At 42.8% G+C, this 22903-nt stretch overlaps 1 protein-coding gene across 1 annotated transcript in view; it reads right to left on the bottom strand.

Moving 5' to 3' along the window:
• Positions 1-22104, bottom strand: part of ALKBH5 (alkB, alkylation repair homolog 5 (E. coli)) — a 25353-nt gene extending 3249 nt beyond the window's left edge. Inside the window, exons 1-2 of the mRNA XM_006901185.1 lie at positions 21343-22104; positions 12036-12116 (exon numbers count right to left, since the gene is read on the bottom strand). Coding sequence (XP_006901247.1) covers positions 12036-12116; positions 21343-22103 — 842 coding nt within the window. The 5' untranslated portion in view covers position 22104. The remainder of the gene's footprint in view (positions 1-12035; positions 12117-21342) is intronic.
• Positions 22105-22903: the final 799 nt, after the last annotated feature.

Below are 22903 nucleotides of genomic sequence, written 5' to 3'. Positions count from 1 at the left end.
GAGAGAGACTTCACCCTGAGTCATAAGGAAAAGGGGACGGCGTATTCTCTTAGCTACTTCCTGCTGAAAAGGGACGCTGTGGGTTTCAGGGACGCGACACTCCACTAGTACTGGGATACCAACAACAATGATACAAGTAGCATATGGCTGATGCCTATTTTAATTATGTATGCTTTCTAGCAGCATTTAAATCTCAGACTTTGGAAAATATTTAGATTTAGCAATAAAAAAGAATATGTTATATTCTAAATATATACCACTAATTTAACATGATATTTTAGTAAACTCATTGCTGGAATAAAAAAAAAAAAAGTAGTATGCTCATACTGCCTGCAAAATAAAATTATATGACAATTCTATCTGGTTATTCACTGTCCTCAGGAATAAAAATCTTGTGGATAGACCTAGTGTAGCTCAGAGGTCTTAGAAAAAGCCATACATTAAAGCTGTATGGTTTTAGTATGTAGAACACACAATAGTAGGTGGTACCCTGGCTCTGTGAGTCTACTATCTCCTGACCTCCCTCCACCACTCCTCACAACAAGGTTCCTTCCACTCTATGCCTTCCTGTCTTTGAACTTACTGTTTTGGCTAGGCCAACAGTTTATAGCTCAGCTATAACTCATCTCCTAAGCCTGCTCCAACTCTCTCCTCCCACCATATGAGTAATTTTGGAGGGGTTTTTTGCTGTCCTTACTCTGCTTTGTGGCATACTCATGCACAATGTACAGCCCTATTACACGCAAAGCATCAGAGACATGCTAAGCTTTATGAGAGATTCCTGGTACACAGAAAAGGCATGATGTTTCCAGGAAATTCAACCCAAAGTCAGAAAAGTCCTGCTCAAAGATAATTCTCACCTAGCTTTCAATTTACCATCAGGGTTAGTCTATAGGCAGCACTCTGCCTTGTACCTGGTAGTACAGAAGGCAAGTGTTCAGCATGGGGCATCTAGCACAGTCCTCCAGAAGGATGAGGTAAGGAATCATAAAAAAATGAAAGGCATCTCACTACCCAGATAAACTGGCTACATCCCAAAGTTAGTGAGTCTCTTGGTTCTCCGGCCAGTTACATAATCCTTAACCAAGGATTTCATACTTGAAATTTGATCAAGGATACTATACATGAGAAAAAAGCAGAATGTCACTAAGACAGAAAAAAACCAAAAGAGATGTCAGAACACACTGAAACATGGAACAGAGAGCAGAAGCTAAAACAAAAGGCAGAAATCATGCATAAGACAATGGAATAGAAAATTTCAAAAAAGATCTTGAGAAAACAAAGTATAATAATGAAATATGAAATTCCCTAGTCTTAGAAAACTTCAGAGAGAAGCACATGCTCTACATTTCTCAAGTTGGAAGAACTGAAGGGGGGGGGGATCACACAAAAGCAAACATCAAATTGCAATACTGAAATATTCCATGGGGAAAATGTTGTATAATGTAACAATATCAAAAGAAGATGGGAAGAATATTCAGAATCACTGTACCAAAAAGATTTGGTTAACACTGAACCATTTCTGAAAGAAACACAATTAAGAACCAATGGCACTGAAGAAAGAAGTTTAGGCTGTTCTGAAGCCAATGGCAAAAAAAGGAAAGCTCCAGGAATTGACAGAATATAATGTAGCTGTTTCAACAACAGATGTAGCCCTAGATGCGCTCACTTTTCTATGTAAAGAAATTTGGAAGACAGATATCATGCTAACTGGAAAACTTCTCTATTTGTGACCATCCCAAAAAAAGTGATCTAACAGACTGTGGAAATTATCAAACAGTATCACTAGTAACACAAACAAGCAAGTACAATCTCGCCAAAGACTGGACTCGCTAAAGACTCAAAAAAGGCTGGAGCCATCACCAGGGAACTGTTAGAAATTTAAGCTGGATTCAGAAGAGTCCATGGCATAAGGATATCATTGCTGATGGCAGACGAATCTTGGCTGAAAGGAGAGAATACAAAGAGGTTTACTTATGTTTTATTGACTATACAAAGGCCATGGATCATGACAGATTATATAATACCAAAATAAAATTCCAGAACACTTAATTGTGGACATGTAGAATGTGTACAGGAACTAAGCAACAGCCATTCGAACAGAGTAAGGGTTTAAAATCAGGAAAGGTGTGTAAACAGTTGGAGCCTTTCAGTATATACATTGAATACATATACTGAGCAAATAATTCAAGAAGCTGCACTCTGGCATTAGGTTTGGAGGAAGACTCATTCACAACCTGTAATAGGCAGATGACACAAGAGTGCTTGTAAAGAATGAAGAGAATTTGAAGCTTTTGCTGAAGAAGATCAAAGACTATCACTTCTATTAAGGATTATACTACAACAAGAAGATCCTCTACACTGGACCAATAGGCAACATCATGATAGAAGGTAAGATTGAAGATTTCAATGATTTCTTTTTACTTGGGTTAACAATCAACAAAGCAGCAGCAGTCAGAAAATTAAACATGTTGCCATAAGTAAAAAGACATCTTTAAAATACTAATAAAGAGCGCTTTCTATGAAGATGACACTCTAGTCCCTCTCAAAACTGAAGCTAAAGCAAGGACATTAAAGGCCAAGACGGTAGTCCTAGTCACAAGTAAAAAAAGTTATGTACAAGTTCAAGCTGCTTTGAAGGAAATAGCAAAGAATAAGGCCCCCGGAATAGATGGTATACCAATTGACATATTTCAGCTAACAGATGCTGCCCTGGATGTGCTCACCAAGTTGTGCCAAGAAATCTGGACTGACTGGAAGAGGTCTATATTTGTTCCCATCCCAAAGAAGGGCGACCCAACTGAGTGTGGAAACTACAGAACAATAGCATTGATTTCACATGCAAGCAAGATTCTACTGAAGATTATCCAAAAACGACTGGAACAACACATCAGCAGAGAACTGCCAGAAGTCCAGGCTGCGTTTAGAAGGGGTCGTGGTACTAGGGATATTGTAGTTGATGTTAGATGGATCTTAGCTGAAAGCAGAGAATACCAGAAGAATGTCTATCTGTGTTTCATTGATTATGCAAAGGCATTTGACTGTGTGGATCATAACAAACTGTGGCTGACTCTGAGAAGAATGGGAATCCCAGAACATTTAATCGTGCTAATGCGAAACCTATACTTGGACCAAGAGGCAGTCGTCAGAACAGAGCAGGGCAACACTGCATGGTTCAAAAATGGGAAGGGTGTACGCCAGGGATGTGTCCTATCTCCATACCTTTTCAACCTGTATGCAGAGCAGATTATCCGAGAGGCTGGGCTCTATGAGGAGAAGCGTGGTGTTAGGATTGGTGGAAGATCTATCAACAATCTGCATTATGCAGATGACACAACCCTGCTTGCTGAAACTGAGGAGGACCTCATGCACTTACTGCAGAGGGTCAAGGACTGCAGACTTCAATACGGACTGAGGCTCAATGTCAAGAAGACAAAAATTTTCACCACTGGACCAATCGGTAGCTTCAGGATGGATGGCGAAGAGATTGAGATTGTTCACAGCTTCAGTTTGCTCGGCTCCATGGTCAACACTCTTGGCACCAGTAGCCAGGAAATCAAAAAACATATTGCGATGGGAAAGTGTGCTGTTAGGGACCTCTCTAAAGCACTCAAGAGCAGCGGTGTCTCTCTGGAGACTAAGGTGCGCCTGATAGAGGGCATGGTTTTTGCAATCACTTGTTATGCATCAGAGAGTTGGACAATGACTAGGGAGGATAAAAGGAGAACTGACACCTTTGAGCTGTGGTGCTGGAGAAGAGTACTGAATGTACCATGGACTGCCAAGAAAACAAACAGACTCATTGTAGAGAGGGTTAAACCAGGCTGCTCCTTGGAGGCAAGGATTCTGGGGCTTCGTCTGACATACTTTGGACATGTTATAAGGAGAGACAGGTCTTTAGAGAGGGACATCATGCTGGGTAGAGTAGAGGGACAGTGGAGGAGGGGAAGACCCTCTATGAGGTGGATTGATTCAGTGACTGGGGTAATCGGGATGGGTGTGTCAGAGGCAATGAGATTGGCACAGGATAGAGCACAGTTTAGGGCTGTTGTACATAGGGTTGCTATGAGTCGCAAACGACTCAACGGCACATAACAACAACAACATCACCCACCTTCTGGTAGCCTAAGACATTGAGACCCCAAGGGCAGCCCAAATAGCCCCAGAACAGAGCCCTCAGGAGAAACAAACCTGAGCACTATGCCATCATCAAGTCTGCCCTGACCACTGAGTCAGCCCTGAAGAAAAAAAAAGATAACACACTTGTGTTCATTGTGTATTTCAAGGCCAACAGACACGAAATCAAACAAGCTGTAAAGAAGCTGTAAAGAAGTTCTATGACACTGATGTGGCCAAGGTCAACACACTGATTAGGCTTGATGGAGAGAAGTCCTGTGTGCGAACTGCTCTTGACTATGATGCTTTAGATGTTGCCAACAAAATTGGGATCATCTAAACTGAGTCCAACTGGCTAAGTCTAAATATAAATTTTTCTAAAAAAAAAAAAAAAAAAAAAAAAGAAAAATGCTAAAGAGCAGGACATATAAAACACCTGACCCAAAACAAAGTATTTTAAATTGCTCCACATGCATGTGAAACTTGGACAATGAATACAGAAAACTGAAGCAAAATATATGCCTGTGAATTGTGGTGTTGGCACACAACAGTAAACATATCATATGAATCTCTGGTGGCTTAGTCTGTAAGAAGTTGAATTGCTAACCCAAAGGCAGTTAAAAAAATGAGCAATCTCCTCTTGTGATTTATAGCTTCAGAAACCCACTGGAGGGACAGCTATGATGGCACTGAGTTTAAGTCTTGAGCTGACCAAAAAAAAAAAATCTTGAGTACAGCTCAGAAGCAAGAACAGTGAGATTTTGTCTCACACACTTTGGGCAGGAAGGGGGCCAGTCCCTGGAAAAGGACATTACATTTGGGAAAGAACAATGTCAGCCAAAGAGGGAAAGGCCCTCAAAAGATGGACTGGCTGCAATCCCAATCCAGATACCAAATTCATTTTTCAAGGAGCACGAAAGGGAAATTGTCAACTTTATTTGGAAAGAGATCCTGAATAAGAAAAGCACTTCTGAAAAATAAAAATGGAAGTGGGAGGCTACCTGACCTCAAAACCTACTACACAGGGGTAACCAAAATAGCATTTTACTGGTACAATGACAGGCACATAGACCAATGGAACAGAACTAGGAATCCAGAAATAGACTTAGCTATCTATGGTCAACTGATATTCAACAAGGAAATAAAACCTATTATATGGGGAAATGACAACCTCTTCAACAAAAGGTGCTGGCAAAATTAGATCACTACCTGCAGAAAGCTGAAACAGGATCCACATCTCACACCATACACAAAAATCAACTCAAGGTAGATCAGAGATGTGGGAGTAAAGCCCAAAACCATAAAGATGAGAGACAAACTGGGATCAAGCTTAGATGGCCTAATCTAGAGTATAAAGAGATTGTCAAATATAGCCAGAAATGCAGAGTCTGGAGAGGATAAAATTAATGAATGGGATGGGACCTTCTAAAGATTAAATCCCTGTGTGCATAAAAAATTATTTCCAACAGAGTGAAAAGAAAAAACTTACTGACTGGGAAAAAACATTTGGCAATACCATTTCAGACAATAGTCTCCTATCAAAAGTTTACAGAATCCTACAAGAAAAAGATTGATAACACCTTTTACAAAATGGGCAAAAGACAATGAATTTTCACAGAGGAAGATATTTGGATGGCTAATAGACACATGAAGAAATGTTCAAAATCACTGGCAGTAAGAGATGCAAATTAAAACCACAATGAGATACCGTCGTATTACCCTAGGGGCACTGGCAAAGTTTAACGGGACAGCAAATAATAAATGTTGGATAGGATGTGACGAGACAGGAACACTTATACACTGTTAGTGGGATTGTAAAATGGCAAAATGCTGAACATAGAAATTTCGTATGGCCTAGCTATTCTACTGCTTGGAATATACCCCAAGAAAATAAGCACTGAAGCACGGAGACTTGTATACCAATGTTCATAGCATTATTCACCATTGCAAGAACATGGAAACAGTCCAAATGTCCAACCACAATCGAATGGATTGAGAAATAATGGTACATTCACATGATGGAGCAATGATTTTGTAAATTACTACCTAACTTGGGAGAGACTGCGGAGCATTATGCTAAGTGAACTCAGTCCCCTAAGGTCAAATACTGTATAAGACCACTACTGCAGAACATGTATGAGGATCCAAGGGATAGGTAGGGTGTGGTTAATCATAGGGTCGCACAATTTGATGGGTGGAGGGAGAGGTGGGCAAGGGAAATGTGAAAGATTTGGTGTGAAAAACAATGCATATGATCTTTGTAAGTAAACCAATATAAAATAAAAGTAAAAAAAAAAAAAAAGGAACTCCTGACTCCAGCAAGGTCACTCAGCTGTCACCAAAAGCAAGCAGTATTACGAGTGTCTACATCCAGAAAAAGCTTGTGGGCAAGCCCAGAACAGCTATCAATGCTCTCTTCTCATTCTGCCATTAAATTATTCAGATGTTTGGGGGGGAGGGGGGAGGCGCCACTGGGTCCAATCTCCTTAGTGAATTTTTATTATTCTATCACAACATGGAAGGAAGTCCAGTGAATACCACTATCATTCAAATATATGCACCGACAACTAGAGCCAAAGTGGAGGAAAGAGAATATTTCTACCAACTTCTGCAGTCAGAAATAGAGCGAACATGCAATCAAGATGCATTGATAATGGGTAACTGGAAAACAAAAGTTGGAACAGGGAAGAAGGATCAGTGGCTGGAAAATATGGACTTGGTGACAGAAATGACGCTGGAGATAGAATGATAGAATTCTGCACATTCAATAATTTATTCATTGCAAATATATGTTATAAGAAACACAAACACAGGCTATATACATGGATTTCACCTGATGCTATGCATAGGAATCAAATAGATTACATCTGTGGAAAGAATCGCTGGAAAGCTCAATATCAGCTGTGAAAACTAGGCCAGGTACTGAATATGGAACAACTACCACCTACTCATATGCAAGTTCAAGGGGAAATGGAATTAAAGCAAATCCACAAGAACCAAAATTTGACCCCAAGTCTACCCCACTAAAACTTCAAAACCATCTCAGGAACAGGTTTGAGGTCAGGAACACCAATGAGCGAAAATCAAATGAGCTGTCGAAGGATATCAAGAATACCGTCCATGAAGAAGGCAAAAGGTCGTTATAAACGCTAAAGAGGATGAAAAGACCAAGACAGATGTCAGATGAGACTCTGAATATGGCATGAGAGCGTCAAGAAGCCAAAGCTAAAGGAAGAAATCAAGAAATTAAAGAGCTGAACAGAAAATTTCAAAGGGCAGCTTGGGATGACAAAGCAAGGTATTATAATGAAATGTGCAAAGAGCTGTAGTCAGAAAATCAAAAGGGCCAAAATCGCTCAGCACTTCTTAAGCTGAAGGAACTGAAAAACATTCAAGTCACGAATGGCAATACTTAAGGATGCTTTGGGCAGAATGTTAAATGATTCAAGAAGCATTAAAAGCAGATGGAAAAAGTATACAGAATTACTGTACCAGAAGAACTGGCTGACACAGAAGAATTTCATTTCTAGAGCTTGTGGTGATAAAGGAGGAAGTTCAAGTTGCTCTGAAAGAATTGGCAAAAAGCAAGGCTCCAGGAGTTGATGTTATACCAACTGGAGAGGGCCATGATGTTTGGGAGGGTACAGGGACAGCCCAAAAGAGCAAGACCATCGAAGAGATGGATCAATTCAGTGATTGGGGTAATAGGAGGTGTGTCAGAAACAGTGAGGTTGGCACAGGATAGAGCAGGGTTTACATAGGGTCACAAGCGACTTCATGGCACATAACAACAATAATCATGGGAGCAAAGAAAAAAGGAATAAAGAAAATCCAGCACCATGGGGGGTGGGGGGGTGGATAAAAAAGACGGACTCACTGGAACAATGAGCAGAGACTGTGAGGATGACACAGGACTGAGCCAGGTGTCATTCTGCTGCACAGGGGGTCACTATGAGTCTAAGTCCACTTGATGGCACTCAAGAACAAGAAGACTCCCACAGAGTGGGCAGTTTTTAGAGGACGGGCTGGGAAACCATTGCTCTAGGCCTATAAACACTAGGAGGCCCTCACCAGGGTTCCAGGGTAGAGTGGGTCGGTCATCTGTTCTTGGCTGCAGTTGGAGATATCAAGTGCAGCCCAAGAAGAAATGATTTGGAAGGAGTAGAAGTGTTCAGGATTCTGGGTTTTCATCTATCCTGAGGAAAAGGAGAATATAAAGTGGGAAAGCAAATAAAACCTGTCCTCTGGTCAATTCTGGGAAAATTTAGCCGAGAGAAACTGTCACCTGCTTTGCTGACCCAATTCCAGGCCTACAACTCCTCAAATGTGTGAGAATTCTGCCTAAATACCTTGAATTGCGAGGTCTGCTTCATAGGTGTGAATATTCTAGATGATAAACTCAAGATTTTGACATGTCAAAGTGTCAGAGACCCAACAAATAGACTTTACCATTTCATTATTCTAGAGTTCTGATCCTCATCAGCTAGAACATCAAAGTTATTGATAAGACGTTAAAAAGGGAACAAGTTAGAAAATAACCAAGCACAAAAAAAAATCCCTCAAAATAAAATCTTACCGCAGTGATACAGGTGTGCTAAAAGATTACAAAAGTCAACTAAAAGAGCTTCCAATTTTTACAGTGAACAAAAATAAAATAGTACTCATTATGAGCAAGAGCCCATGGTGATGAAGGAAGACATTCAAGTCATTCTGAAAGAACTGGCAAAAAACAAGGCCTCAGGAATTGACAGCATATCAACTGACATATTGGCATGACATGATGGTACTCAAGAACAAGCCCTTGTTGCACTAAACTGTGCCAAGAAATCTAGACTGGAAGAGATCGATGATTTGTTCCTATTCCGAAAAAAGGTGACCTAACAGAATGTGGAAATTATTGAACAATATCACTAATATATGCAAGCAAAAAAAAAAAATTATCCAAAAACGATCAGAGCAGATTATCAATAGAGAACTGCCAGATATGCATCCCAGGTTAAGAAAAGGTTGTGGTACCAGGGATATTATAGCTAATGTTAGATGATCTTGGCTGAAAACTTAAGAGTACCAAATAATTATCTGTGTTTCATTGACTATGTAAAGGTGTTTGACTCTGTGGATGACAACAAACTGTGGCCGACTCTAAGAATGGGAATCCCAAAACATCTGATTGTGCTTACGTGAAACCTCTATTGGGCCAGAAGGCAGTTGTCAGAATAGAGCAAGGAGACACTGCATGGTTCAAAATCGGGAAGGGGCGAACTTTGGTGGCCTAGTGGCAAGAAGCTGTACTACAATCCCAGAGTGGCACGGTTCAAATCTACCATGTGCTTTGTTGAAGGAGGGGCAATCTCCTTCCGTACAAGTCAGATTCCATTTCATGGTACACACACACACACACCCCGCCCCCAAAAATCAGAAAGGGTGTACGCCAGGGATGTCTCCTGTCTCCATATCTTTTCAATCTATATGCAGAATAGATCATTTGGGAGGCTGGGCTGTATAAGGAGGAATATGGCGTCAGGATTGGAGGAAGACTCATCAACAACCCGAGTTATGCAGATGACACAACCCTGCTTGCTGAAACTGAGAAGGACCTTGAAGCGCTTGCTGTGGAAGGTCAAGGACTGCAGCCTTCAATATGGATTGAAGCTTCACATCAAGAAAACAAGGATCCTCACCACTGGGATGACTGGCAGCATTCTGACAGTTGGTGAAGAGACTGAGATTGTTAAGAGTTTTAGTTTGCTTGGCTCTACAATCAACACTCTTGGTACCAGCAGCCAGGAAACTAACAGATGAACTGCATTGGGAAAGTCAGCTTCAGGGACCTCTCCAGAGTACTGAAGAGCAATGATGTCAAGTCTGGAGACTAAAGTGTGCCTGATTTAGGCCATAGTCTTCACAACTGCCTGCTATGCATCAGAGAGCTGGACAATGACTAGGGATGATACAAAGAGAACTGATGCCTTTGAGCTGTGGTTCTGGAAAAAGTGTTGAATATAACATGGACTGACAGAACAAACAGGTTTATCCGAGAGAGGCTGAAACCAGGCTGCTCTAAGGATTCTAAGGCTTCGTCTGACATTCTGGACATGTTGTAAGAAGGGACCAGTCCTTGGAGAGGGACATCATGTTTGGGAGGGTGGAGAGTCAGGGCAGGAGAGGAAAACCCTCGATGTGACAGACTGATTCAGTGACTGAGGTAATAAGGGTACGTGTGTCAGAGATAGTAAAGTTGGCGTTAAAACAGGGTAGGTTTCAGGGCTATTGTACATACAGTCGCTAGGAGCCGTGAGGCAGCACTTAACAACAGTAACTCTTACAATCCAAAGCATAAATGTTCATGAGTCTACACGGATATAAATGGAAACAATAAATCATCCATATACACGAACTCAAAATTCAAATATATACTCTGCCATCAAGGAGGACACTCTTCCTTTTGGCAAACTGAATTCCTTCTAAAGAGCACTTATGGAAAGGTGCTGTGTGTGTGTAAATATTCACTCTATAGAGGACAAATCTGACAATATGAGCTAGGTGAGCAAGGTCAGTATCAATAATGATTAATCATGGAGACAGTGTGTACCTGTCAAGTGAAGTGATGAGAATGGTACTTTACCTCCGTAGTCTTCCAAAAATCCTACTCTAAAACAATGAGGAAAAGAGTAGAAAAACTCAACTGAGAAACATTTTGCAAAATAACTGACCAATGTTCTTTAAAACTGTCAATATCACAAAAAAACAAGTCTGAGAAAGTGTTGCAATAAAAACTAAGAGACACAGGAACTGTCATGTGGGATCTCAGATGGGATTCCAGAAAAGAAAGCAGAAAACTAAGAAAATTGGAACAAAATACAGACTTTAGCAAACAACAACAAACTGACAAGGTAATAAACTCACTAATAGAAGAGCTAAATAAAAGGGGAAAAGAAATGTAGGTAGTTAATCTGTGGTACAGATCTTTGCAATTTTCCTAAAAATTTAAATAGGTCTTAAAAATAAAGTCTATTTAAAGAAAAAGAAAAGGCTGGCAAGCTTTATGACATCCTGATCAACCTTGGGTTTGTTTTGTTCATAGCCTTTTACATGACTTCAGGCAATCACTTATCTACTTTGGAACTCCACTTAAGAAGCAAACTTGCTGTGGTCCCAAGTTGGCTTGGCTCTGACAAATTCCAGTCCACCACTCCATGAAAAGGAAGTCTGGTGGCACAGTCCATAGAAAGTTACCCTATTAACCCCACATCTGTTAAAATACATCAGTAGCCTCAAGGAAAAAAGAAAGGCAATCTCCTTCCATGCACTTTACAGCCTTGGAAACCTGCTCAAGGGTCAGCAATGAGTCAGATCCAATTTGATGGCAGTTAGAGAACCCGGAAGAGAAAAACCACCCCCTCACTGGCCAAAGGTTGGCAATATTAATCCTTATCTCTTCTAAATTTCTCACCAGATAGCCTAGACAGCCACAGCTAGACACTGTACTCTAATATCCTACCTTTGCCTTTTCTTCTCACTCCCGGCTCCTCCCAGAAGTAGAAATCCAGGCATTTTTAAAGAAAGCTGTTAAGTAGTACCTATAAATATTCACTGAAAAGCACATATGACAAAACAGAACCAAGGAGGTGGGGGAAAGAAAGTGTGAAGTGTCTCAAAAGAATGCTCTCCAAATTCTACCTCAAGACTGCCCATGACTATCAGGAGCATGTGCTTTTGCTTAACCTTAAATGCCTTACTTAAAGTGATAATTTTCTGAAGATAAAACTGCTTTATTATTATATAACTCACATTAAAAAGTAAAAATTTACAGCCTTCTCTCCCAGCCCATGCCACTGACATCAAGGAATTATGAGCTCTAAGAAAATCAGATCTACATCCACAAACAGGTTTGCAGACAAGACATCAGGGACACTCACTTCCTGAGGATGATGACTGCTCGTCGCTCCTTGATGTCCTGAGGCCGTATGCAGTGAGTGATCTCATCTGCAGCATATCCACTGAAAAGAAATACAAAAGCTTGTGAGTTTGAATGAAGTTCCTGGTGCCAAAATATGGCTCAGGTATTTTGGCTGTCCTCTAACCCATCCCCTTCTACAGGAGAAACTGGCAGTAGTTTCACGTATTCAAAGACCTACTTTTAAGGGAATACCAAGTTAAGCTCTAAAAAGCTTTCAATTAAACACCATTCAAGGAAAAACCTAGTATGAGATGACCTCATGATCTCATAAGGCAGGAGCCAAAGCAGGAAATCTCTCCCAGCAGACCAAGAATTCATCTTTTTAAAGGACATTTAGAAGAAGTCCCACTGGAGGCAGCTACAGATGACTGAAGTCAGACCTTTTCTGTACTTCCTCTTTCTTTCCTTTACTTCCTTACCCTTTAGACTGCAGAGGCAGAAGCAGATGTTAAAATACTGGGTCACTAAAGTAACATAAAACTGTAATCAAGAATCTTCGTACTGAAAAAAAAAAAAAAAAAAAGACAACTTTCAAAAGCTCCCATTTAGGAAGACCCAAACTTTTCAGACAGCTGTATTTAGGACATTTTAAGACTACACTCAAGAACTTAAGTTCCAGTCAAACCAAGCTCACTGCTGTCAAGTCATTCCTGAATCACAGTGGCTTTCCACAGGGTTTCTGAGGCTGTCACTCTTTGGGTTGCCCATCTTTCTTCTGTGGTGAGGCTGATGGATTTGAACCTGACCTTAAGGCTAACAGTATGCCACCATGACTCCTAATTTTGAACTGTTGCTTATATATAGATAATTGAAGATAGGCAGGTAACAGTCATTCTCAGTTTATCATCTTTTCAGTTTGAAATTCAGCTGGGAACATAGTGTCCAAGTAACCCCTCTATCCTGTTTCACTGAATCAAGGCAGTTTAACAGGGCAAGAAACACTCTCAGCAACAGACCTCGGAGGAAGCAGACCCTCTCTCAGCCTTTGCTATCCGCTCACAACTCCTGAATACCCTTGGACCTCAAAACCTCCACATGATTCTTCTCAAGAGCAGCTATACAAACCTACGTATAACTGTCTGGGAAGGAATCCTCAAAATGCCAGGCTGGTTCTAGCCTGGGCAAAAGCTGGATGTAAGAGTGAAGGGGAGATTTAATAAAAAAAAAAAAGGTATTAAAAATCCTCACCACAACCCTGAGAGCAAAATACCTTTATTTTGGAAATGTGATCTAAAGCCTTGTTTCTTATTGTGTACCATGGAGTCAGAAATGACTGACAGCTTCAGCAGGTTCTCAGAGCCCGATGCCCATCTTTCCCCCCCCCATGAAGTGGCTAGTGTATCTGAACTGTATGCCTTTGAGTTGGAAGCACAACTCCTTACCCCAAGGCCACCAGACCTACCTGAGGCCATCCTAGGATGTTGTTGTTGTTCTGTGCCGTTGAGTTGCTTGCGACTCATAGCGACCCTATGTACAACAGCCCTAAACTCTGCTCTGTTCTGTGCCAATTGCACTGTCTCTGACACTCCCATCCCGATTATACCAGTCACTGAATCAATCCACCTCATAGAGGGCCTTCCCCTCCTGCGCCGTCCCTCCACCCTCCCAAGCATGATGTCCTTCTCCAAGGACCAGTCTCTCCTCACAACATGTCCAAAGTATGTTAGATGGAGCCTCAGAATCCTTGCCTCCAAGGAGCCACCTGGTTTAACCCTTTCCAGGACGAATCTGTTTGTTTTCCTAGCAGACCATGGTCTTCTCAATACTCTTCTCCAGCACCACAGCTCAAAGGCATCAATTCTCCTTCTATCCTCCTTGGTCATTGTCCAACTCTCTGATGCATAACAAGTGATTGTGAAGACCATGGCCTGTATCAAACGCACCTGCACCTTCGTCTCCAGAGAGACACCATTGTTCTTCAGTACTTTGGAGAGGTCCCTAACAGCAGACTTTCCCATGGCAATGCGCCTTTTAATTTCCTGGCTACTGGTGCCAAGATAGAGGGAAAGAATCTTTCTTTTAGGGATTTTTCTTCCAAACAGCTTCTTGACCAGCGTTTTCATGAACACAACTCTCACAGACTACAAATTTCCAAAGAGATTTTTAAAAAGTAATAGAAGAGGCTGTTTTTTTTTTAAAAAACAAACAAACAAAACAAAACAAAAACCCACAATATGTTAAAGTACCTGAGACTTACTACTGAAAAAGAACCTGCTGACTTAAAACTGTGTGCTGACCAAAGAATCTTCTCTCAAATAACATTATCCTTCACATTAGAGTGAGGCTACCACACAGTGACTGAGGAGTTGAAAGGTTTTGGCTACAGTGTTGTGCTGGGCCCAAACATCAATTTCTTCATCTGTAATGACTACAGCGTAGGTTCTTGGGGTGTTTATTATGTTTTAGAATTCAGGTATTCTTTTATAGTTACTAAAAGATTATAAGACTTTAACAGTCTTCTCTCAGAAGGATCAGAGTTTATGACTACAAAGTGTGGGACACTCAACAGGGCACTGAGAGGCCTATTTAGAGGCTGCTTTGAGGATCACACAGGTCTAAAGTAGGTTGTCTAGCACATATTCTTAAGACAGTAGATGACATAAGCCAAAATTCCTTGAACCATCCTGGGGTAAACCAAAGTCTTGGTTAACATTTGCCAAACAGATCCTTGCAAGGGTCTGCTAGCAGAAGAGATCCCCTGTTCCTCACTCCCAGGTCCCGATGCTCTAGGCTTCATCTCATACTGTCACTCCACACTGGGAGCATGGAAGTCATGCTACACAGCAGTCCTACACATACACAGAGGATTTCTCCATAGAGTTAAGTCCAATCACCTACCCCAAAAGCATTCTAAGACACATTAGTAAGGGCTGAACCAACAGTCCTAGCTATAAACAACCGTAACAAGTCTTATCAATGTGTTTGACTTGGCTATAGGCAATACAAGGGCCTTGACTATCCACCTCTAACAAAGAGTTACTTTTAATGCAGGTCTAGAGTAAATCCAAACATTGGTAAATACTTAACTTCTCCTACTTCAAAAGGCTTTAGGGCTGAAAGAACAGGTCATGCCAAGTCTCTGCTACTGAGCCTAAGCCTTGAAATTGCTAGCACAGTAGGACAGTACTAACTTCCAAAATCTTCTGGCAGCTGTGGCAAAGCCTACTGACCCTCAGAGAACTGGCTCCTCTGGAGCAAGGAAGCTCTTCTAGACAAACTTCTGTAGAAAGTGTCCAGAAGAAAATAGTAGAGGGTTATTTACTGCTAAAGAACCAACTTGAAACAGTTTTCAAGGTCCTAGACTGACAGCTTAAAACTTAGTATGCCCAAGGTCCAGCTCTATGCTTGTCATGAAATTTTTAAAAAATATTAGTTCATTTACAAAGTTCGTATACATTGTTTTTCACACCAGATCTTTCCCATTTGTTTCACCCACCTCTCCCTCCACCCATCAAATTGTGTGACCCTATGATTAACCAATATCGCCCATCCTCACCCCTCCACCACCTGAATCCTCATACTCGTTCCACATAATGGTCTTATACAATATTTGTCCTTATTCTCTCCAGTCCCTCACAAGTTAGGTAATGATTTACATTATGCTCCTGCACATTGTGTCATGAAGTCTTAATGCCTCCTGCACTTGTTTTCACAGAGAAGAAAAAGGAGAAAATGCCTTTCACTATGCTTCCTGGCCTGAGCCTCCTTGGTTCTCCCCTACACCAGTGAAGTAGTGACTGTTGTTGTGTACCAGAAAGTAGGGACTACCTACAGCTGACCCTGGCGGGTTTTCAGAAGCAGTTAATCACAAGGGAAGAGACTGTCCATCCTTCTCCCTCAGAACAGCTGGTGGCCTTGAAACACGTGCCTTCAGGATTGCAGCTCAGCTTCTTGACACTAAGCCACCAAAACAGCCAAGCTGTGACTATTATGCATCGAAAGTTATGGAGCCTCTGGCTCTGTCACCCTGGCTCTATTCCTTTGCAAAAGTTGACAATCTATTGCCTCCTCTGGAAAGCTCAAATTTTCCCAGGCTTGTTTTCCCCATACTACCCTCCCACATTTACTTATACCACTTTATATTTGGCCTTGTAGAAACTCTGCCTCCCCTACCAGAAAAAGCTTTAATCTTTACACAGTTGATTCTAAGTGAAATGTTTGCTACGCTAAACTGTTTTACTACTTCAGAGCCTCAGTTCCACTTGTAAAACAGATCACAGCAAGCCCTTTCTTAGAGGCCTGAGCTACAGATTAGTCAAGCAGTCTAAAATCCTCTAGTCCTCTTCTACTAGGGGACATCTTTGGTGTTTGAGTAGTCAAATCGTATTTCCAAGAGTCCCCATTCCTCATTTACCCTCCTCCAGCTCAAGTGCACCAATGATAGAGGGACTAGCAAAGAACCATACCAGAGTGACAGCCTACTACAGGCAGCTGTAGTCACTTGCTCTCCTCACCTACAGTAGGCTTCACCACTGACAGGCCCATAGGACCGAGCAGCCCTGGCATTTACCAGGCATCAAAAAAGGGGGTATTTTTAAAAAATAGTAAAAATATGTACATTTTATAGTACAAAACAGCAGAGTACAGAGAGCAGCTTATTTCTTAAGAACTTCAGGTAAGCAGCAGTGTAAGAAAGAATTATAATAACCCAATGGCATCATCAGTCCCATTTTATAGATGAAGGAAGGGTCAGTAACATGTCAAACAGCTAAGGTGAAAATGTTCAAACCAAGGCTGGCATAGAATTCTTTGTTCATGGGGAGCTCTGGTGGCCTAGTGGTAAGGAGCTGCAACTACAATCCCAGAGGTGCATGGTTTGAATCCACCAGATGCTCTGTCGGGGAAGGAGGGACAATCTCCTCCTGTAACAGTCAGATCTGATTTGACGGTACACATAATAAAATAAAAAAAAGAATTCTTTGTTCAGTTGCTAAGCTACATGTATTTTTGGCCAATTTTCTTTTCTTTTCTGGGGGTGGATGGAGAGAGATTTCTGTCATTTGTTTCCCGGTGACAAGGTTCAACTCTTGTCCTGTGGGTCTCACTGGATTCAAGAAAAGACAGCAGGTAACAGTCACCCACTCCCATGGAAGACGGATGCAAAGAGGAGCTCAAGTTCCTAGAGAGCTAACACATCTCAGTGATGTGTACAGGCCAAACTCAAAGCATAAAATGGCCAACCAGAAAGAAAACTCTAATGGCCTACTAGAGGGAGTTCTGGTGGCATAATCTGCAAGGAACAGTGCTGCTCACCCAAAGACAGAGCAGCTCAAAAACACGGGAGAATAGTGAGCAATCTCCTCCCATGTGTTATGTTGTTGTTAAGTGCAGTTGAGTTATAGACGACTCAGAGCAATCCTATGAACTAAAGACTTGAACACTTGTATAACTTTTATCATTTCTCCATGTTCACAGAGTTTACAGAGGTAAGCCATTTTGGAAGGATGCCACTCCTGCTTCCAAGCTTGTTTTAATCAGGAAGATCCACCAAACACTGTCCATGAGTAACCATTATTGCATTTGACACATCAGTGTCAATGTTTAGCATCACAGCAACCACGAGTTACTTCTGTACAGCAAATGGTCAGACCAAATGGGTTTTTTAAATAGGAGGCTGAATCACATCATCTGACACCCATTAGCAAATCAACATTCCACCCTAATCCTCACCAGTACCAGCAATTAAGCCTCTGTAGAATCCAGCTCCTGCAGGTGACTTCCAAGTTGGATACCAGCCCCCATGTGTTATACAGTCTTCAAAAACCTGCTGGAAGGTCAGTGAAGAGTTGATTCCAATTCTATGGCAATGAGAAACTTTTGTTTCCTCACAGCTGTGATGAAGACCATAATAGCTTTCCTAACAAATTCCTTGCTTTTGATGCCCTCTGTCTTGTCCTCTTGTCCTACCTGTCAGTAAAAAAAAGCAGTCAAAGCTTCTAGCCCTAGATCATGGACTAGGCTTCATCATTTGATTCTTCCTCCTCTCAGGTAATTAAAATATTCCACACAGGAGCTATGCCCCCAAATCTATCTGCTCTACTTCCTCAACTATTTTAAGCAGAAAGCTATATTGTACTTTCAACCTGGTGCACAAGCTCAGGCCTTAGCTATGCATTGACAGAGGGAGCAATTGCAGCCAGTACTAATTCTTAAGACCAGAAGAATCATGGTGCGCACACCACTGCATGCTCGTGGTTTACGGTATGAAACTAAGTTATTTACACATGGGTAGCCAATACCTGTGTCTTTGGGAGCAGAACCACCACCATAATGCAGGCAGTAGTGATTACAAAGAGAAGCAAATAAGCAATTAGCTTTGAGGTAATTAATTCAATTAACTTAATAGAAGTCTGTTTACCCACCCCTTTCACACTATAGAGAACAAATGTAGGATGAGTTGATATAAAAATAAACTGTTTTATTTCCTAAAGAATAACCCTAAAAGCCAATCCACACAGGCCCCATACAGAAAGGTTAAAAAAAAAATTATTGCCAACTGGGTTTATAAAGGAGTCTAAAACATTTTAAGGTCCAAATCAAATGAAAAATTACTAGAATCCTTCTTCATCCACAAAGCATCCTTATTTAACCAACCTTCCAAACTGGGAGGTTTAGAGCTCAGTTTGAGCTGGAGTATGCAGAGAGAGAAAGCAGCTCCTTCTCCTATCCTACTAGTGGAAAGGCCCAAGCAAGATCTTAAGAGAGGTATTAAAATCAGGCCATGCTGCACACAAAGTAAACTATAAGTGCTAATTAACCAAGTGCTAGGAGATGTAAATTAGAGCAATGCCTTCCAGAAACCCAGAGCAGTGTTTTCAACAGGGGATGATTTTGTGTTGTTCCCCTCCACAAACAATTTGGTCATCACAGAAAGCGTTACTGGCTTCTAGTAGGCTGGAGATGCTACTAAATATTCTACAACACACAAAATAGCCCATACAATAAAGCCGCTGTTAAAGAAACTCTGCCCTAGAACAGTACCAGGGATTTTTTTTTAATCCATGGGGTCTCTACTTAGGTTGATTCAAATGGCTAACAATTCACTCCATCTGCCTAAAGTCAGCACTCACTCCTGTCTTTGCCTATTGTTCCCTATGGCACTCTACTCCTGCTCCAACTAATGCTGCACTCCATTCCTCCTCACTTTGCTTGGATAAATCCCACCTTACATATTCCCTAAATCTTCCAACACTGCAAAGTGGTTACACTGCCTGCTTGCCCCTTTCAATGTGCTTCTGCAGTTACTATACTGGGTTTTATCCGGTCTCTAGTCTCAGCTGCGCTGTGAACTCTAAGAGCCATAAATTACTTGATCAAATGCCTAGCCCTCCCCAACAAGAGAACTGAGTTTTGAGTTAACAGTAAGCACCTACTTATGCTCTATCAAGATCTACACCACCATAATATTCCAACATTTAATTCCAACATGCTTTGAAAACTGGCATCATTCCCACTTTACAGAGCTCTGAGAACATCCACAAGATGCAGCATTTTTCACAACACTGCTGAGCCCCCCAAAATAATTCTATAGTTAAGTAAAAATCGAAAAGTCAGATGGGACTGGGAAGACCTCAGGAGTTAGTATTCTCAGAAAAAATACGAAGAAAATTTTCCTGATGATGTAATCCCACTGCTGATCACTTACATTTTTAATTTTAAGTACTTTAAACTTGTGTTATTGTTATTCAATTTAGGGTGTGTGGGTGTGCTTTTTCACATGTGTACTCATAGGGTGCGGGTAAGGGGTGAGCACACATCTGTGTCAAAATCACACTTGGTTACTGTTCTAGTTCCTGAAAATAATACTGAGGGCCTGTGATTAACTAAAAGACCAAATGGCCCTTGTAATGTACATGGCTCTTTTAGTACCAAGAGCTCACTGATGGAGTCAGACACCATCCTGCCATACACAGCAAGCCTCCTAGGAGGGTCTGCTCTAGAAATTTCATCTTAAAGAACTCTCATTAAGTCAGTCTGTAAATACTAAGGGAACCCTGAAATCCAAATGACAGCCCTAACTAATAAGTGACCCTTTGAAATATCTGTTTCAGATGCACCAAGAATTCAAAGCACTGCTACTGTCACCATCCAAAGCTTTATCATCAGGAGACCTCAGATTCTCAAGGCTCTGCCCTCATTTCCTGAAAGGGAAACAGTCTCAGTTGTCTACAATGTGAAGAGGGCTACAAAGATCCCATTTCCAACCTGATTATGACCTGCTCTGAGCACATTTCATAGCTGCTTGTAACAAAACCACAGCAAGTCACTAACCTATCAAAGGTCAATGAATTTGCTCCAGACAGCTGCATTCTAGATTGGCAAAGAGGTCTTGGGGGGCAGGGAGTAGTGAAATACATTCCTAGCTGTACTTCATACAAACAAAAAGTGTTCTGGCAGGCTTTCTTCTCTGGGGACAGGCATCGAACTAATTTTCAGCAAAAAGCAGGACCCAAAACAGGCCAAGAATCTCAGCTCTCTTACTGATATTACTACTGAAATAAGTGTCAGGTCAAGAGACTGTTTCATTCAGTCTTGAAAACAGGTTTCACCTTCTTAAAAAGACCCAGAGACTCTTCTTCCGCAGCCAGGAGGAGAGAATTTTAAGAATGTGCTGAATTCTATTCCTGGCCCAGCTACTAATCTGTGCAACTTCAAGGATGGCACCCTTTGGGAATGGACAGAGTGCATCAAATATATACTCTCAGGGGCCTTCTGTAAGGATTTTCTGTTACACAAACCATGAACATTCCCCTTGTCAAGAAAGAAAATCTCCACCACAGTTGGGACAGATAATTTCAACTTACTTCAGAAAAGTTTAGACCCAGCCTGGAAAAGTAAACCTCACCAAAGTCGTGTGCAATCGACTTGAACTGACCCACAGGTGACCCTCCAGCAGTTTTCAGAGGCAGTAAATCACAAGGAGCAGTAAATCCCGAGGAGCAGCTGGTAGATTTGAATCATGCTTCTGGGATTGCGCACAGCTTCTTACCACTAGGCCACAGAGGCAAATCTCTAAAATTTTAGCTTCCTGATAGTCAGCCTTGAGGAAAAATACCTTTAGATTCTACATTCCCAGGTAAATCTTTAGATTCTACATTCTCAGGTAAATCTGTGATCGTATCAAACTCTGCTTTAAAACCCAAAGCTCCCACCCTGTTAAATGCTTGGTGTCTCGCTATCCATGCTTTAAGTGGCATAATTTTGTTCCCACTCCCAACCATCAGAAAAACAGATCTGTACAAAGCACAGGCTTCCTAAGTGGTTACCTGAGCACAGTCACGCTCCCCCTGCGCACAGGCAGGGAAAGCACAGGTTCCGACACCCGGATAGGCTTGAACTGGAACTTGCAGCCGAAGCAGAGAGCAGAGTCGCTAAAGAAGGACACGGACACGATGGGGCGCTCGAAAATGTGGATAGGGTCCACGTGTGACACGATGCATCCGCCTGGCTGGTAGTCATTTATGACTGCACTGTTGACGAAGCCTTCAGGGATGACGCGGTGCTCCACAAGCTTCTGGATCACCAACTGGTGCACCCACTCGGGGATCTCGTCGACGTCTCCGGGCGGATAGAGCCGCTCCTGGCCGGGTCCGCGCTTCTGCAACTGGGCCCCATATGTATAGCCTTCCCCAAAGAAGTACTTGTTGCGCAGCGGGGCTCGGTCCACCGTGTGCTCATTGTACAAGCCCTTTTCCGCGCGAGACACCACCTCGTCGATGCGGGCCTCGATCTTGACGCACTCGTCTTGGCTGAACAAGCGCATCTGGCGGATGCCGCTCTTCACCTTTCGCGCCTCCTCCTCCCGCTGAAGCTGCTGCTCCTCGTAGTCGCTGCGCTCCGGGTCCGAGTCTTCGTGGAACTTGCGCTTTGCCCCGGACCCCGGGAAGGGTTCGGCGGCGGCGGCGGCGGCGGCCACAGCGGCGGCAGCGGCTGCTGCGGCTTCTCGATTACCTGTCTTGTAATTGTCCCTAGCCGTCATGGACTTGAGCTTCTCACGTAGATCTGTGTAGCCACCGGCGGCCGCCATGGCCCCACGCCACTCTCTAGTGTCTGCTGGGACGGGTGAGCATGGCGCTAGGGGACGCTCTCCGGAGCCCCCAGAGAGGAGGGCTCCTCAGCTCTGGGCCCCCATGCGCTGCCAGAGAACCCGGAGAGAAGCTTCGAGGAACGAGGTGCGGGGTCAGATCTCAGGAGCGGCGAGTCAGGGAGTGGTGGCGGCGACGGGGTGTCTTCCTCCTCCACGTCCCGGGGGGCAGGGACGCTCACCGTGAAGCATGCCGCGGGACCTACAGTTAGGGCACAGACCGACTCTGGTCCAAACCCTCGGACACCTGGCCGGGCCGCACTTTAAGGCGCGTCTCACGACGTCACGGACCTCCCACCCGACGTCCGTCAGCGCCACTTTACAGCGGGATCCCGTGTGCGCACGCGCAATGTACACGAGAGCCGCAGGGCCCTGCGTGTTGCAGGCATGCGCGGGAGTGCGGCCGGCCGGCAAAGCAGCAGGCGCAGGCGCACAGAGGATCGCTAGTCCATCGCCCCTCCTCCACTTGTCGAAGGGTTTCAAGGGAGGGCCCTTCAATAGCACCCTGCCGTGACGCCGCGCTGCTTGAGTCGGAAGAGTTCCCTCCGTAGGCGTGCAGTTACGGTGTCAACGCCGTCGCTATGCTGTATCATGGCATCGTCGAAAAACACAGAAACGTCCCAGGCCCAATACGCAATTAACCAGGAACCGCCATACCTCTATTACCCTGTTACCGCCCCCTTTCGCGCTTCCACTACTTTAATTGGATCATGGGAGAAGTGAGAGGCGGACTCAGACAAGAG

This window comes from Elephantulus edwardii, unplaced genomic scaffold, assembly GCF_000299155.1.
Source record: "Elephantulus edwardii isolate Elephantulus edwardi_28Jun2011 unplaced genomic scaffold, EleEdw1.0 scaffold00314, whole genome shotgun sequence".
NCBI lineage: Eukaryota > Metazoa > Chordata > Mammalia > Macroscelidea > Macroscelididae > Elephantulus > Elephantulus edwardii.
Note: the sequence above shows the minus strand (reverse complement) of the source record. Positions and strands in the feature narration are given on the sequence as shown.